The following is a 16,440-nucleotide window of genomic DNA, read 5'->3' on the forward strand; positions in this document are numbered from 1 at the left end:
CTGTCCTACAACTCCTATGTGTTTACACTGCCTGCCTGTCATTGTTGGAGTTTGATATTAAACTCTTCTGCCTTCATCTGTTACCGTTACAGATGACCGGACCACAAATGGATTACGCCGCAAAGTTGTTGTTTTTTTTTTTTCCCACCTTGCCCTCACCTGCCCCTTTGACGACCCTGAAATCAGTGTTCTGGAGAGCGTCCTTCCCTGAACCAGGACCCCGCTAGACCCAGAGCCTGAATCACCACCTTCGACCGCGGAGCACTCATGTGTGTCCCCTACAGAAGGGAGAGCTACCACCCGCCACAACGTGTCAACCAGAGCCCGAGGAGAAGAGGCCAGGGCTGACCCTAACCCCAGAAGTGGAGCTCCATCATTTGACCAGGGGAGTGAGCCCACAACATCTGATGACGAGGACTGGCTGATTGACTTCAACGAGGACTTGTCATATTCCACCCTATTCCACCCAGTACCATCATTGCTGTGTTTAAACAGCACCATTGACTATTTAAAAAATTAACATATATCCCTCATACACCTGCATGGACTGTGATTTAATAATTTCTCTGATATGTGTGGAAATCAACCTACTCATCATCGTCATGTCCAGTCTCCTCTCACCACTTTCATCCCAGAGCTCAGCCAGTCCTCCAGCCCAGCCGCTGACGGATGTCCACAGCCCTGCGCCATCTTAGTGTGGAGCCCCGCTCTGACGTCAAGCCGCAGGTCGTGTTACCACCAGCAGCATCAGTGCGAGAGGATCCGGCAGCTCTGCCTCTGGCCTCAGAACTGCTCGCTCCATGTCAGCCTGTTGAACTGTCGGCTCCGTCTTGGCTCCATCCACCTTCAGCTCCACCGGAGACCCTCGGACTTGCGGCTCCTCCAGGTTCCCTCGTCCTGCCGGCTCCCCCTTGGTCAGTCATCACACCACTTCTGTCATGAACTTGCGGGTTCGCCACTGCACTCCGTCCCTCCACCCCTACTACTGCTGTGGGTTCCTCCTTCTCCTCGACGTCACCTCTGTCCTCGATCCCACCAGGCTCCACCTCAGCCCTCGGGTACTCTGGCTCCGCCTTCGACAGTCATCATCGTGGCATTGCCTGGGTCTCCGGTACCAGTGATGTTGCACATTCCTATCGGCTCTCTGTCTGCGCTTGCGGATCCATTGGCCATGCCTCCGTCACTCGTCCCCCAGCTGTCGTCAGCCTCATCACCACCTGGACTCCTCCCTTCCTCATCTCTGCCGTGGGCTGTGGCCACTGGGGAGCTCTGGGTCTGTGTCATCAATCATCTTCCATCAGTGTCGCCAGTGTCTCGTCATCCCACCTTCACCACCCACTCGCCGCATTCTGCCATCATCCCTCCTCTTCTGCCTCTCACCAACCCTTCTCCTTTACCTCATCCTCATTGTCAAAAGAACCCCTCCGGCCCTCCCTCTGTTCTGCCACAGCACAAAGTCACGCCTTGCTGGAGGGGGGCGATATGTCGCGTTTAGTTTCTGTTTGAATGGACTTTCAGTTTGTTGTCTTTGATCATGTGTTCCTTTGTTCTATGTTCCCGCCACAGTCTGTCACCATGGACTCTAATCATCATCTTCATCAGCTGTTCGTCATTTGAGTTAATCATCTGTGTCATGAAGTTGCTGCCTGCCTGTCATTGTTGGAGTTTGATATTAAACGTTTGGAACTTATCTTCTGCCTTCATCTGACTTCCTGCAAGTACCTTTACAACGGTACTATATATAAAGATAACTATAACAATAATTATATTACCGTCCACACCAATATATGATAACTATATTAGCGTCCTCACCAATGGACAAAACTATAACTTTAACTTAGCATTACATTTTCATAAATAAGCTCGGTCAGCTCAACATCACCAGCTTGACGTCACACATGAAGTATGAATTAAATCATCTTTGTAATTAAAGAAAAGAACAGAATATACACAAAATAAATGATTATATTAGCATCCACACCCATAGAAGATAACTATAACATTAACTTACTGTTACATTTTCATAAACAGGTTCAGTCAACTTAACATCAGAAGCTTGATTTCTGTCAGGATGAGGTCTGGACTGATTCATCTTTTCCATTAAAAGAGAAAACAGAATCAATAACTGTCCCGTATGAAAAGGTCTGGAATGATTCATCTTTGCCATTTAAGGAAAAAAAAAAACAATATACACACAAAATAAATAACTATATCAGTGTCTACACCAGCTGATGATAATTATAACATTGATGTACCATTACATTTTCATAAACAGGTTCATTCAACTCAACATCAGAAGCTTGATTTCTGTCAGGATGAGGTCTGGACGGATTCATCTTTGCCGTTAAAAGAGAAAACAGAATCAATAACAGACACCATATAAAGTCACAACAGCATTCAGACTTTCAATCTTTCATTAGTACATTTACCTGATCAGGAAACTAACCATAACCAAACTCATTTTTCTCACCTGAGACTCCAGTGTGTGATTTCTCCTTTTCATCCTGCTTCTCCTTAAAAAACAAAATGGGAAAATATTTCATATATCTTCATTGGTCAACTTTGTGTAGAATTATTCTTATTCGTTTCAATGATGAAAAAAACAGTACAGTTAAATACCTGCAATAAAATATTACACACATCATCTTACCAAATGAGCAACACCGTAAGGACAACTGCAGCTCCACAAACCACTCCAATGGACATGTACAATATCACCAGATGATCTACAAAAAAAATAAATAAATAAATAATAAAAAATTAATTTGTATCACTTTAGAAAGAGTAATGTAAGTATATGAGCTGCTCTACCTTTAACAGTCACAGTTACAGCGTCTGATCTCTGAGATCCATGTTGATTGTGAGCCTGACAGTAGAAGCGTCCACTCTGTAGTGCACTGAAACTCTGTCCAGATCCAACAGCTGAGCTTTCATTCTCCTTAAACCAGCTGAAGTTCAGAGCAGGAGGGTTTGAATCACTGCTGCAGATCAGAGTCACTGAATCTCCTGACACTATTTCACCAGATCCATTTACCAACACTGAGACGTTCCTGGGAGGATCTAAAACAGAAAACAAAATACATTCACATCACAGACTTTGTTTATAGGATTTAATGTCACAGTCACTGATCATCATTAACTCACACATGACGTTTAAAGTCACAGCATCAGAGTATTTCTCTCCATGTTCATTGATGGATCTGCACTTGTATTCTCCATTGTCATCAGAGCTGATCTTTGAGATGCTGTATATTCTTCCAGATCCTACAAACGTTCCTCCTTTAAACCAGCTGAAGTTCAGAGCAGGAGGGTTTGAATCACTGCTGCAGATCAGAGTCACTGAATCTCCTGACACTATTTCACCAGATCCAGTTATCAACACTGAGACGTTCCTGGGAGGATCTGGAATGGTTACAATTGAATTAAATATTAGGAAATTGTTGATTTGTGAACAATGTGTAGATCAGAGATGGACAACTCCGGTCCTGGAGGGCCAGTGTCCTGCAGAGTTTATCTCCATCCCTGATAAAAACTCACTTGCCTATAACTTTCTACTAATCCTAAAGACCTTGATTAGCTGGTTCAGGTGTGTTTGATTAGGGTTGGAGCTAAACTCTGCTGGACACTGGCCCTCCAGGACCGGAGTTGTCCATCCCTGGTGTAGATGATCATTAACTCACACATGACGTTTAAAGTCACAGCATCAGAGTATTTCTCTCCATGTTCATTGATGGATCTGCACTTGTATTCTCCACTGTCATCAGAGCTGATGTTTGAGATGTTGAAGATTCTTCCAGATCCTACAAACGTTCCTCCTTTAAACCATCTGATTTCTGCAGGAGGGTTTGAATCACTGCTGCAGATCAGAGTCACTGAATCTCCTGACACTATTTCACCAGATGGACTGATGGACACTGAGACGCTCTTTGGTGCATCTAAAAGAACAAAAACATGAAATCATCTAATTCAAACACAATCTCTATTTTTTTTTTAAAGTACAAATGAATCTGTACTCACACGTGACATTGATCTGAACAGCAGGAGAGATGTGATTGTGTCCGTGTACAGCACAGCTATATCTGCCTGCATCCTCTCTTCTGACTGACTGCAGCAGGAGTTCATTGTTTCTGTCTCTTCTCTCAGTTAATGGCTGTGAGTTTCTGTACCAGATGAATGTTGCTCTGTCAGTCAGAGTGCAGCTGCTTTTACATGTCAGACGGACTGAATCTCCCTCTGTCACTCTCTCAGGAGACTCCACCTGAAGATCTGAACACAACACACACATTATATCTAGTGCTGCTGTCATACACTGATTATTATTCAACATAATGCACATGAAAGTCACCTGTGACAGTAAGAGACACTCCTGGATAACCAATATATCTTCCTTCTGTTACATTAGTGGTGAATCTGAAATAGTACTCGTGTGAATCCTTCAGTGTCACATGACTCAGTCTGATGGTGCAGTTCTGCTGTTTATCTCCCAGATACTGAAACCTCTGACTGTATTCAGGGTCCTCAGACAGATCTGGATGTTTTGTATTTCTAACTTGTGTTTTTGTCCAGAACACTTTCATGATCTGATGTTCAGTAGGGTTTGTATAAGTGCAGCTCATTATCACTGATGAATCCTTTAGTGCACAGATGTGTGAAGGACTGTAACTCACACCCCAATCAGCACTAGAAACCCCTGAAACACATGATTTATAGAGTGAAGAAAAGAATCTGCTTTTGTACAAATAATGTTGGGGATGTAAGTTAATTACAGTTTCCTCTTTAGTCAGTCACTCACCGTGAATCATGAGCAGGAAGATCAGAGGAAGAGGAGGAGCCATTCTGACTGACATCAGAGCAACACCTACAACAAATGAACAGCGGCTGATTTCTGGTGTCATGAATCAGAAGTTTTAAACTTAATTTTAATGTACTTTTTATATAATAGCTAATAAACATGTAAATATTATCATTAGTTCAGTGTCGGTGTCAGTGGTGGTGTTTATTAAGTTTTGGTTTATCAAAACTTAATAAAAGTTCCTTTTTTCTGGCTAGTGCAAATCGAGCTCATCTACAATGCAAAGTGCACCTTACACATGAAAAACACACACAATCCTGCTCTAATCGCTGCAAAACATGGTCAAACATTAAACACTTATACAACCACTACAATAAAAGAAGCAGAAAAAATGAAGATTAAAGAAAAATCTATTCTTTTTATCATGCTTGTCCTCAAATAAATGTCTTTTCTGCAGAAGACCAGCTAGAATTTTAAACACAGGTTTATGATGTAGTAGTCATAAACGATAAAGTGTTTTAACAAAACCTGTATTTACTCACTGAGTTGAGATATCATGTTAAATATATTATTTAATAACATTTTATTTCCAAAAATCAGACCAAACAGTGCTTTAGATCAGGGGTTCTCTACTCTTTCCTGCAGAGTTTTGCTCCAAATCTAATCAAACACAAGCTGATCGAGGTCTACAGCTCTACTAGATATAGGCGGTGAATTTGATGAAGGTTGGAGCTAAACTCTGCAAGGCCAGAGTTATATCTTAATATACTGTATATATCAGCTCAGACCCCTTCATGTTTTCACATTTTTCCACCGTATGCTAAAATACTTTCAATTTTTATTCCAATCTACACTCCATAGCCCACAATTACAACACAAACAGCAGCTTTGTACATTGTTCAAAAAAGAATCATTTATACCATTAAAAAATACAGTTAATTTAATAGAAAGCTATTTGATGATAATGAATCATAAGAATGATTAGTAAATGATGCTCTTACCTTTTTTTGCCAGCATTAAAATGACCAGGTTGAAACAGCACTGGGTTTCTCACTCTGAAACACGTTTGGTTAACACCTTATGTTTTAACATGTGGTCATATTTATGACACTTCATCTAGTGTTGGTTTAGTTTATCAAGTCAAAAGAGTAACGTGTAAAAACTCGACACTGTTTCACAGAGATGCTCTCTCAGATGCTTTAGATGCTCAGAAGAATTTAGCAGTAAACCCTAGGCCTGTTAAACTTGCGGTCTTTGTGCTTGACCACTTGTCTGTGACGTATTTCCTGTATTTGGCTCAAGTGCTCAAGTAGGTGTGAAGACTGCTAGTGTGTGTAGAACTTTTAATAACCTGATGTACAAATGCAAGAGTTTACACAGTTTTATTTTGATTACAATATCTAATTTAACTTAGTTTGGAATATTTTCCTCAACATTTTGGGGAACGTGAGTTTCTGAACATGAAGCATAATGGGATACACAAAGCATATTTGAGTATTTGTAAAGGACACTGCGTGTTTTTCACACCTAGGGCAGTCTTGCTCACTTCCTGTCACATGCAAACGCTCTCAAATAGCCATGACCTCAAGAGTGGGTATTTGGACAGGCCCACCGTAGTCCACTCGAAAGAGTGAATAACGACGATTGAGCACCATTTTCTGCACCAGTCACCATTCCACTGTACACTCATTATTGCAATGCATTATGGGATTGAATGAGTGCTCTCTACGCCACTACAAATGTCTGTACCATAAAATAGTGCACTATAAGTGTGAAGTTGCTTCCTCTGACTGAGGAATGATTTCAGAACACATCCATGGACAGACGAGACATCATAGATGATGCTGATGAACTGTGAATATCTCAAGGAGGTAAAATAAATAGCTTAAGAAAGTCTATATAATACCTACAAGCTATCCGTTAGCATTCCCATTCATCTTAATTGACATTTGTTTGGCTGACTGACGCACACAGACCCGAAGTACCAGCTCTTTAAGCTCACATGCACCAGATGTACAGGTGCTGGTCATATAATTAGAATATCATCAAAAAGTTGATTTATTTCACTAATACCATTCAAAAAGTGTAAGTTGTATATTATATTCATTCATTACACACAGACTGATATATTTCAAATGTTTATTTATTTTCATTTTGATGATCATAACTGACAACTAAGGAAAATCCCAAATTCAGTATCTCAGAAAATTAGAATGTTGTGAAAAGGTTCAATATTGAAGACACCTGGTGCCACACTCTAATCAGCTAATTAACTCAAAACACCTGCAAAGGCCTTTAAATGGTCTCTCAGTCTAGTTCTGTAGGCTACATAATCATGGGGAAGACTGCTGACTTGACAGTTGTCCAAAAGACGACCATTGACACATTGCACAAGGAGGGCAAGACACAAAAGGTCATTGCAAAAGAGGCTGGCTGTTCACAGAGCTCTGTGTCCAAGCACATTAATAGACAGGTGAAGAGAAGGAAAAGATGTGGTAGAAAAAAGTGTGTAAGCAATAAGGATAACCGCACCCTGGAGAGGATTGTGAAACAAAACCCATTAAAAAATGTGGGGGAGATTCACAAAGAGTGGACTGCAGCTGGAGTCAGTGCTTCAAGAACCACTACGCACAGACGTATGCAAGACATGGGTTTCAGCTGTCGCATTCCTTGTGTCAAGCCACTCTTGAACAACAGACAGCGTCAGAAGCATCTCGCCTGGGCTAAAGACAAGAAGGACAGGACTGCTGCTGAGTGGTCCAAAGTTATGTTCTCTGATGAAAGTAAATGTTCCATTTCCTTTTGAAATCAGGGTCCCAGAGTCTGGAGGAAGAGAGGAGAGGCACACAATCCACGTTGCTTGAGGTCCAGTGTAAAGTTTCCACAGTCAGTGATGGTTTGGGGTGCCATGTCATCTGCTGCTGTTGGTCCACTGTGTTTTCTGAGGTCCAAGGTCAACGCAGCCGTATACCAGGAAGTTTTAGAGCACTTCATGCTTCCTGCTGCTGACCAACTTTATGGAGATGCAGATTTCATTTTCCAACAGGACTTGGCACCTGCACACAGTGCCAAAGCTACCAGTACCTGGTTTAAGGACCATGGTATCCCTGTTCTTAATTGGCCAACAAACTCGCCTGACCTTAACCCCATAGAAAATCTATGGGGTATTGTGAAGAGGAAGATGCGATATGCCAGACCCAACAATGCAGAAGAGCTGAAGGCCACTATCAGAGCAACCTGGGCTCTCATAACACCTGAGCAGTGCCACAGACTGATCGACTCCATGCCACGCCGCATTGCTGCAGTAATTCAGGCAAAAGGAGCCCCAACTAAGTATTGAGTGCTGTACATGCTCATACTTTTCAGTTGGCCAAGATTTCTAAAAATCCTTTCTTTGTATTGGCCTTAAGTAATATTCTAATTTTCTGAGATACTGAATTTGGGATTTTCCTTAGTTGTCAGTTATAATCATCACAATTAAAATAAATAAACATTAGAAATATATCAGTCTGTGTGTAATTAATGAATATAATATACAAATTCCTGATCATTTTTGAATGGAATTAGTGAAATAAATCAACTTTTTGATGATATTCTAATTATATGACCAGCACCTGTAGATGAGGAAACATTTGGGTGAACTTAGAGGAATATATATGAAGTTCTTCCTGTAGAGGGCGCTAGCACTGGGATGCTTTATTCATTTATTATGATAAGACTAGTGATGTGAGAGTCCATTTATGAAATGATTTTGCACACCGAGGACATCTGCTGGCCAAATAAAGACAAATCTGACAAGCAAAGGAAAGACAGGCTGAATATTCTAATATGATATCCTTTACAATTTTCATAATGTGTATAACTTGTCTTTTTTTTTTCAAAGAACAATAACATACAATATGTAATGAAACAACATCAAAAGGAAGAGGGAAAAAAAAGGAAAAGAACAAATTACAACAAATAAAACAGGGTGCCAAGGGGAAGTATATAAAAGATCAAAACATAGATAGAAAAAAAAAAAAATATATATATATATATATTAGGGGTGTAACGATACGCTCAGGTCACGATACGGTACGTATCTCAATACGGAGTTCACGATACGATACGTATCACGATATTTTGAACAAAATGAAACTGAAATTCAAACAAGATTTATTAAAAAAACATGAACAAATGTCAATAATTTTCCTTGTTGTACATACAAGATCACATTTCAATAAAATAAATAAATATAAAATTTTAATAAAAACCTTCTGTATTCAAATTAACAGTTGAATAAGGCTGTCTGTCTGTCACTGAAAAAAAATGTTAAATTTAACATGAACTTAGAATTATGAATAGGGGCCGTTCACATATCGCGTCTAAAAACGCATGGAAGGCGCGACTGCGTTGATCCCATTATGCCTGCCGCGCGCTACATTTGAAAATAATAACTGACTTGCACGCGGAAAAGACGCAATATGTGAACGGCCCCACAGAACTTCTTAAAGCAAAGCATCGCAAGCGTCTTTTGCTTTTCTGTGAGCACAGCTGTTGCTGTGCACTGCGGTGAAAGAAAGCCACGACTTTTCTCACGCGACCATGCAAGAGACTGACATGAGAAGCGTTTAAACCTGCTTGCAAGATTCAATGTGTGCCCGAAACACTTACTGAACTAGAGAGCTGATTGAGACACACCATCTACGATAAATCGTTACACCCCTAATACTTATAGTAATTTAAAAATGTGGTAGCATTGGATCTGGACAGGAAGGATAACTCTGGGAGTTGGAAGGGGTGTGTCGCGATTCTGCCTTCTCACATCGCGATACAGGTTCGATATATATATATATATCAGTGGCGAGGCCAGAAATCTTCAAGTGGGTGGACCTTGATGAAATAGGGTGGACCACTATTTTTATATATATATATATATATATATAATTAACTTAATTTTATTATCACGGGAAATGACGTGGACGATATGTGAATCAGTGTCCATCATTTTGCAAGCAACTGGTGATAAAGAAAAATGCCACGTCGCCATATTGTAATTATTTCCATTTTAAACCATGAAGGCGAGCTAGTGGATATCACACAAACGATGTGCAAACTTTGCGTGAGAGTTATGCGGGTGAAGTCTCAAACGGCAGTCAATTAATTTGCTACAGAAACCGAAAGTAAAAACTGACTGAGCTTTTGGCATCTGCCGCTGCAATAACGTCGCAAATCTCTTAGAGACAATGAGAGATGAATCTAGTTTATTTTCTTATTATTTCTCTTGTGGCCCATAATGAGAAAAAGTAGTATTTTTCGTGAACTGATTAGTATTTCGTGTTAAACAAGTTGTTGAGGATTAAGCTATCTTACTAATATTTTATTGTCCTCGCAGTGCGTCGGTTATGCGGTAATGCGCTATGATATAGCGGGGCAAAAGAATTGCAATATTAATTTAATAATAAAAGTAGCATGATAATAAGAAAAATAATTTAATAGCCCCGCATCCCCATCCGCTATATGCCACTGTGAAAGGATTAACGCGGTGTTCGGGCACAGCATCAAATCGATTAGCCTAACTTTTTTATCCAAATCCACATGCCGAGTCTCTACTGTCTCATGATGTTTCTCATTATGTTTCTCATGTGTTTTCAGTCGGCGCAAGCAAGAAACGTTTACTAGACTGTGGACTAGCTTTGACTCTCCGCGCAGCCGAATTTTTATGACCATGGACGGTGCGCGTTCATGCGCCGAACGCGTCTTTCCGCGCGTATGGGCAAAGGAGAATCTGAAAGACTTGCGCTCTTAACTGTGCGCGAGACGGAGGGGAACGTGGGAAATGAAGCATACCCGGGCCTTAACCGCTCCAAATGAGTGGACTGGAGCTGACGGATCACATCGGGAAAAATATGGGGGGGCATTTGCTTGTTTGGAGAGTTACCGTCATAATGGTGTGGGGGAAGCTAGGACACAATACTGAACCAAAGCTCGATTTAATTTCATTGTCATCACTTCAATTTTTATTTTTTTTACACATAGGTGACTATGTTACCATAGAATAAATTGTTACTGTAGAATAAACAGGCTAATCACAGCAGAAATGAAACAAACCGGCACACATAGTCTATTATAAGCGCAACTCATGGACGGTGATGCGCGCCGCATAGAAACAGCTGCTGTCGCGACTCTGGAAAGTTGAGTTTACCGGCGCAAAATAAAAACACATTATGTATTTTTAATAATACATTTTTCAAATTATATATAGGCTTTCACAACAGATATGACTATTTCCAGGCCAAAGTAGTGTCTGGAAATAAAATGAAATATTCTGGCACCTTTGATTGGGTGGGCCAGCCATCAATCTGGGTGGGCCAGTGCCGCCCTGGCCCTTCTGTAGCCTCGCCACTGATATATATATATATATATATATATATATATATATATATATATATATATATATATATATATATATATATATAATGAGATTTAATAAATAAAAGCACTGTTTTTCTTGATCAGGATAAACATGAAAGCCAAAGAGTAAGTTTTCCCACAAGAGTGAAAGAGATTTTGAACACTGAATATTTTCGTTGATAAATTATTGAACCTTACACCATAGTGTAACCGAGTATGAACAGTGCCAAAATAAGTGCAAGGCAGTTTCCTCATGTTTGTTACAGAAGATACAATTCACATTTATTCCTTTTTTAAATTTTTGTAAATAATGATTGGCTGGATAAAATCTGTGAATAAGCTTATAAGAAACTTCTTTAAGCTTATTTCTAAGATGATATTTCTGTGGCAATAACCATACTTTCCTCCAGTAAATCAATTTTCCATTTAGTAAGGAAATCCAATGAGACAAAACATAAGGGATAGTAACAATTTCTCTTTGGAAAAAGAGTATGAATAGCTCTATTATTATTTTTGGAATTTAACGAAAAACAAATATTACCAACATAAGATTTTGTGACATCAAAAGACATTAAGTCAGGAGAAAGATTTTTGTTAATACCTCTAAAAAGCATGTGAGTACCCGAGGGAACTGAACCAAAAACAATTGAAAACTCTCTTGGAGTAACTGGTATTTTATAATAAGAAAGGAATTCATCATAACAAAAGAGCATTCCTTCTTTGTTATATAATTGACTAACTAATTTAATATTATTTTCAAACCAGTTCTTAAAAAAAAAAAAGAGATTTGTGTTTATATAGAATGTTTATGTTATTCCAAATAAAATAATGATGCAGAGAAAAATTATGCTTATATATTAATGACCAAGATAGGAGCATTTGTTTGTGAAAGGCAGATAACTTTGCTGGGATCTTATCTATATTGTAATTGCACATCAAAACAAAATTGAGACAACCAAAATTTGAAAAAAAAAATATAATGAGGAATAAAGTTCCAGACAGAGATGGGTTTTTTTTAAGTGATGCTTAATCCAATTAATCTTGAAGGTGTGGTTCATAGTGGTGAAATCTAAGAAATTAAGGCCACCAGTCTCATATGTATTCATAATGACAGTTTTTTTAATATAGTGAGTTTGATTTTTCCAAAGGAAATCAAAGAGTATTTTATCTATATTCGTAATAGTGTGTTTATCAAGATAAAGAGATAGAGAGGCATATGTGAGTCGGGCTATACCTTCAGCCTTTGTAAGGAGGACTCTCCCCTTTAGGGACAGATCTCTTTGAAGCCAGAAGTTGAGTTTCTTTTTAGTTTTATCAATTATGGGTTTAAAATTCAGAGAGCATCTTTCCAACTGGTCTTTAACAATAATGATTCCTAAGTATGTTACACTATCTTTTACAGGAATGTTATAAATATTTGCTAAATCACAATCTTTGACAGCCATTAGTTCACATTTATTAATATTAAGATTTACATTTACATTTACATTTATGCATTTGGCAGACGCTTTTATCCAAAGCGACTTACATTGCATTATACTATACATTTGTATCTGAGTATGTGCAATCCCTGGGATCGAACCCATGACCTTGGCATTGCTAGTGCCACGCTCTAACCACTGAGCTACAGGAAAGCTGTAGATAGAGACCAGAAGCACTAGAAAAATTATTAACAATATTAATTGCAATCGGAATTTGATCACAATTCTTTAGAAAAAGGGTTGTATCATCGGCTAACTGACTTATAATAATTTCTCTGTCCGCAATTAAGATACCCTTAAGATTATTTTTTTTAATATACATTGACAATAATTAGGTTACAAGCAGGAATAGATAAGGAGATATGGGACAACCCTGTCTAATACCTCTTTTTAGTTCAAATCTAGAAGTAGTTCCATGTTTTAGTTTAATTGAGCAATTTGCATTATTATATAGGGTTTCAACTGCTGTGCAAAAAAAATCACCAAATCCAAAAGCCTTTAGAGAAGAAAATAAAAAACTATGTTCCACAGTATCAAAAGCTTTACGGAAATCCAAGAATAAGATCTTCATTAATTAAATATGAATAATCCAATATATCTAATACTAACCTAATGTTATTTGAGATATGTCTATTTTTCATGAATCCTGACTGAGTTTCATCTATAATAGACAATAAGACATTATGAGATATTTTTAATTCTTTTAGCAAATATAGAAGCAATTATTTTATAATCATTATTCAAAAGACTAATAGGCCTCCAATTATCGATAACAGTCAAATCTTTTTTAGGCTTAGGGTATAAGGGTAATTAATCCTTGAGTCATAGTAGATGGGAGGTTGGAACTAAACAAACTTTAACAAAAATACTTAAAGGAGAAAAGGGGCTAGCTGCTCAGCAAATAATTTATAAAACTCAGATGTTAGACCGTCAGGAGATTTATTATTTTTTAAATTATGAATTGAAATGATTTTTTCTTCTAAACTAATAGGTTGGTCACACATATCCCTATCTAAATTTGTCACGAATACGACCTCTGTGGCTCCCTCCGATCGCCACCTGAGGGCACCATCACCTGAGTATTAAGCCATTCCCGGACTACATTACCCACACTCCATTTCTAGTCTGATTAACTCACCACCTGTTACATATCATCCTGGACTATAAAGACCCACACACCCACAGTCAGTCGCGAAGTCTTGTTTTGCCCCGGCTAACATTTCTGAGCGTTTATCTCTGTGTTTAGTTTTCCTGTGTATGACCATGGACTGCCTTGACTACTCTGGATCTGTTTGCCTGTTCTCTGATTTATCCTGCCTTGTCTGCCGCCAGCCCTGATTGTTAGCCTGTCCCCGATACTGAGTTTGTCTTGTCTCTGATATTGCTTCTGCTGTTATCTGACCCCAGCCTGTATGACTACGATCTTCTAATAAAGCTGCACATGGATTTCACTGAGTCTGCTTCGTTACAGAAGACTTCGCCAGATCAAGATCCAGCGGCTTTACAACGTCTGTCGACAGAACTCTCTACCCAGGCACGTGTTCTAGCTGTTCACCAACAACAACTCACTCATCTTACTTCTATTACAGAGGAATTGGTCAAGATGCTACAAAGCATGCGCACCCCACCAGCCGACGCTAGTCCGCCATCAACCACGCCGCCCACGGCGTCTGTCACACCTGTCTCCACAACTAGCAGCCTATGCCTAGCCTTCCCGGAGAAATATGATGGTTCACCCGCCAGGTGCAAGGGCTTCCTGCTACAATGCTCATTGTTCCTGTCACAACAACCGGCCCTGTACCCCAATGATGTGAGTTGCATAGCGTTTGTTTGTTCCTTACACACCTGGAGAGCGTTGGAATGGGCTACTACGGTCTGGAATAATGGCCAATCCTCGTTTACCTCACTGGAAGATTTCCTGCAGCACTTCCATGAGGTGTTTGAGCACGCTGAGGGTGGTAAAGAGGCCGGTGAACTGTTGTTGGCTCTTCGTCAGGGGAGACAGACTGCCGTGGATTATGCGCTTACATTCCACACACTCGCGGCTCAGACTTCATGGGTGGATGACACACTTAAACTACTGTTCCGTAAGGGATTAAACACCGATCTGCAGTCAGAGCTGGCATGCCGAGATGAGGGTCGCTCACTCAACAGCTTCATCGAACTGGCGATCCGTATTGATAACCTGATCCGGTCACGCCGCCCTGCCAGACATACCCCGGTCACATCTACGCCTGTACCTACACCCGTCGCTATGGAGGCTGAACCCATGCAGATCGGCTCAACCCACCTGTCTTCAGAGGAGCGTGAAAGACGGATTCAACAGCGGCTGTGTCTCTACTGCAGTCAGCCCGGTTACATGAGATCCTCGTGTCCCACACGTCCACCCAGCCGAAATTCTTCAACGGTGAGTTCCACTTCAACCTCACCCATTATTGAAATCCCAGCCAAACTGTTATGTAATGATGTGACTATCCAGACTCTTGCCATGATCGATTCCGGGGCAGCAGGCAACTTTATGGACCTAAATTTCGCGAAACATCACGTTAATCCCCTGTAAATCTGTGTTGTCAGTGGCAGCGCTAGACGGACGCCCTCTGGGGACAGGACAGGTTAAGTTCACCTCTGATGACATCACCCTGCAAGTCGGCTCACTTCATAAAGAAACCTTACGCTTCTTCATGATCGACTCCCTGCAAAATCCCATCATCCTCGGATTGCCGTGTCTGCGAAAACACAATCCACAAATCTCCTGGGCTGAAAATCAGATAACTCAGTGGTCTGAGGATTGCCATAAGACCTGTATCCAGTCTCCCTCGTGTCCATGCACAGTAGAACCCCCGTCTATCAGTGGCCAACTCCCCAGTGAATATGCAGACCTTTCAGAAGCCTTCAGCAAAAGTCAAGCTGCACAACTACCACCTCATCGTCCCAATGACTGTGCCATCGATCTCCTCCCCGGTTCCATACCACCTAAGGGCCGCATCTTCCCACTATCACAACCCAAATCAGAAGCTATGCAGCGCTATATTGAAGAGGAACTCGCAAAGGGCTTCATACAACCATCCACCTCTCCCGCATCCGCCGGCTTCTTCTTCGTAAAGAAGAAGGATGGGGGTCTCAATGAGATAACTGTAAAATTCCACTATCCATTGCCTTTGGTTCCTGCCGCCCTAGAACAGCTCCGATCAGCCCGTTTCTTCACCAAACTTGATCTCCGAAGTGCCTATAATCTCATCCACATCCGGGAGGGTGATGAATGGAAGACGGCCTTCTTCACCACCACTGGGCACTACAAATATCGGGTCATGCCGTTCGGCCTGGTCAATAGTCCGTCCGTCTTCCAAGCATTCATAAATGACATCTACCGTGACATGCTCAACAAGTGGGTCATTGTATACATTGATGATATCCTGGTTTACTCCAACACTCTCTCTGAACATGTCCAGCAGGTCCGCACTGTTCTCCAAAGACTCATCGATCATCAACTATACGCAAAGCTTTGAAAATGTGAGTTCCATCAAACTTCAACTTCCTTCCTGGGATACATCATCAGCGCTGAGGGGGTGGCCATGGATGACAATAAAGTCCAGGCCAAAGAACCGGCCATTACCATCAACCATCAAGGAACTCCAGTGATTCCTAGGTTTCGCCAATTTCTATCGGCGTTTCATTCGTAACTTCAGCCTGGTCGCCGCTCCACTCACCTCGATGTTAAAGAAGGGAAGTTCAGGACTCATTTGGTCAGCCGCAGCCTCGGAAGCATTCCAGAGA

General features: G+C 40.6%; 1 protein-coding gene across 1 annotated transcript; it reads right to left on the reverse strand.

Moving 5' to 3' along the window:
* Positions 1-2,310: 2,310 nt before the first annotated feature.
* LOC137032446 (B-cell receptor CD22-like) lies at positions 2,311-5,901 on the reverse strand. Its single transcript, XM_067404208.1, has 10 exons — positions 5,794-5,901; positions 4,793-4,858; positions 4,346-4,690; positions 4,018-4,266; positions 3,681-3,935; positions 3,145-3,402; positions 2,812-3,060; positions 2,665-2,726; positions 2,447-2,513; positions 2,311-2,336 (listed from the first exon to the last, which is right to left on the reverse strand). Exons 1-10 carry the CDS (start codon positions 5,807-5,809, stop codon positions 2,311-2,313), a joined length of 1,593 nt encoding a protein of 530 aa, XP_067260309.1. The 5' UTR covers positions 5,810-5,901.
* Between the last annotated feature and the right edge of the window lie 10,539 nt (positions 5,902-16,440).

Source organism: Chanodichthys erythropterus, chromosome 12 (genome assembly GCF_024489055.1).
Source record: "Chanodichthys erythropterus isolate Z2021 chromosome 12, ASM2448905v1, whole genome shotgun sequence".
NCBI lineage: Eukaryota > Metazoa > Chordata > Actinopteri > Cypriniformes > Xenocyprididae > Chanodichthys > Chanodichthys erythropterus.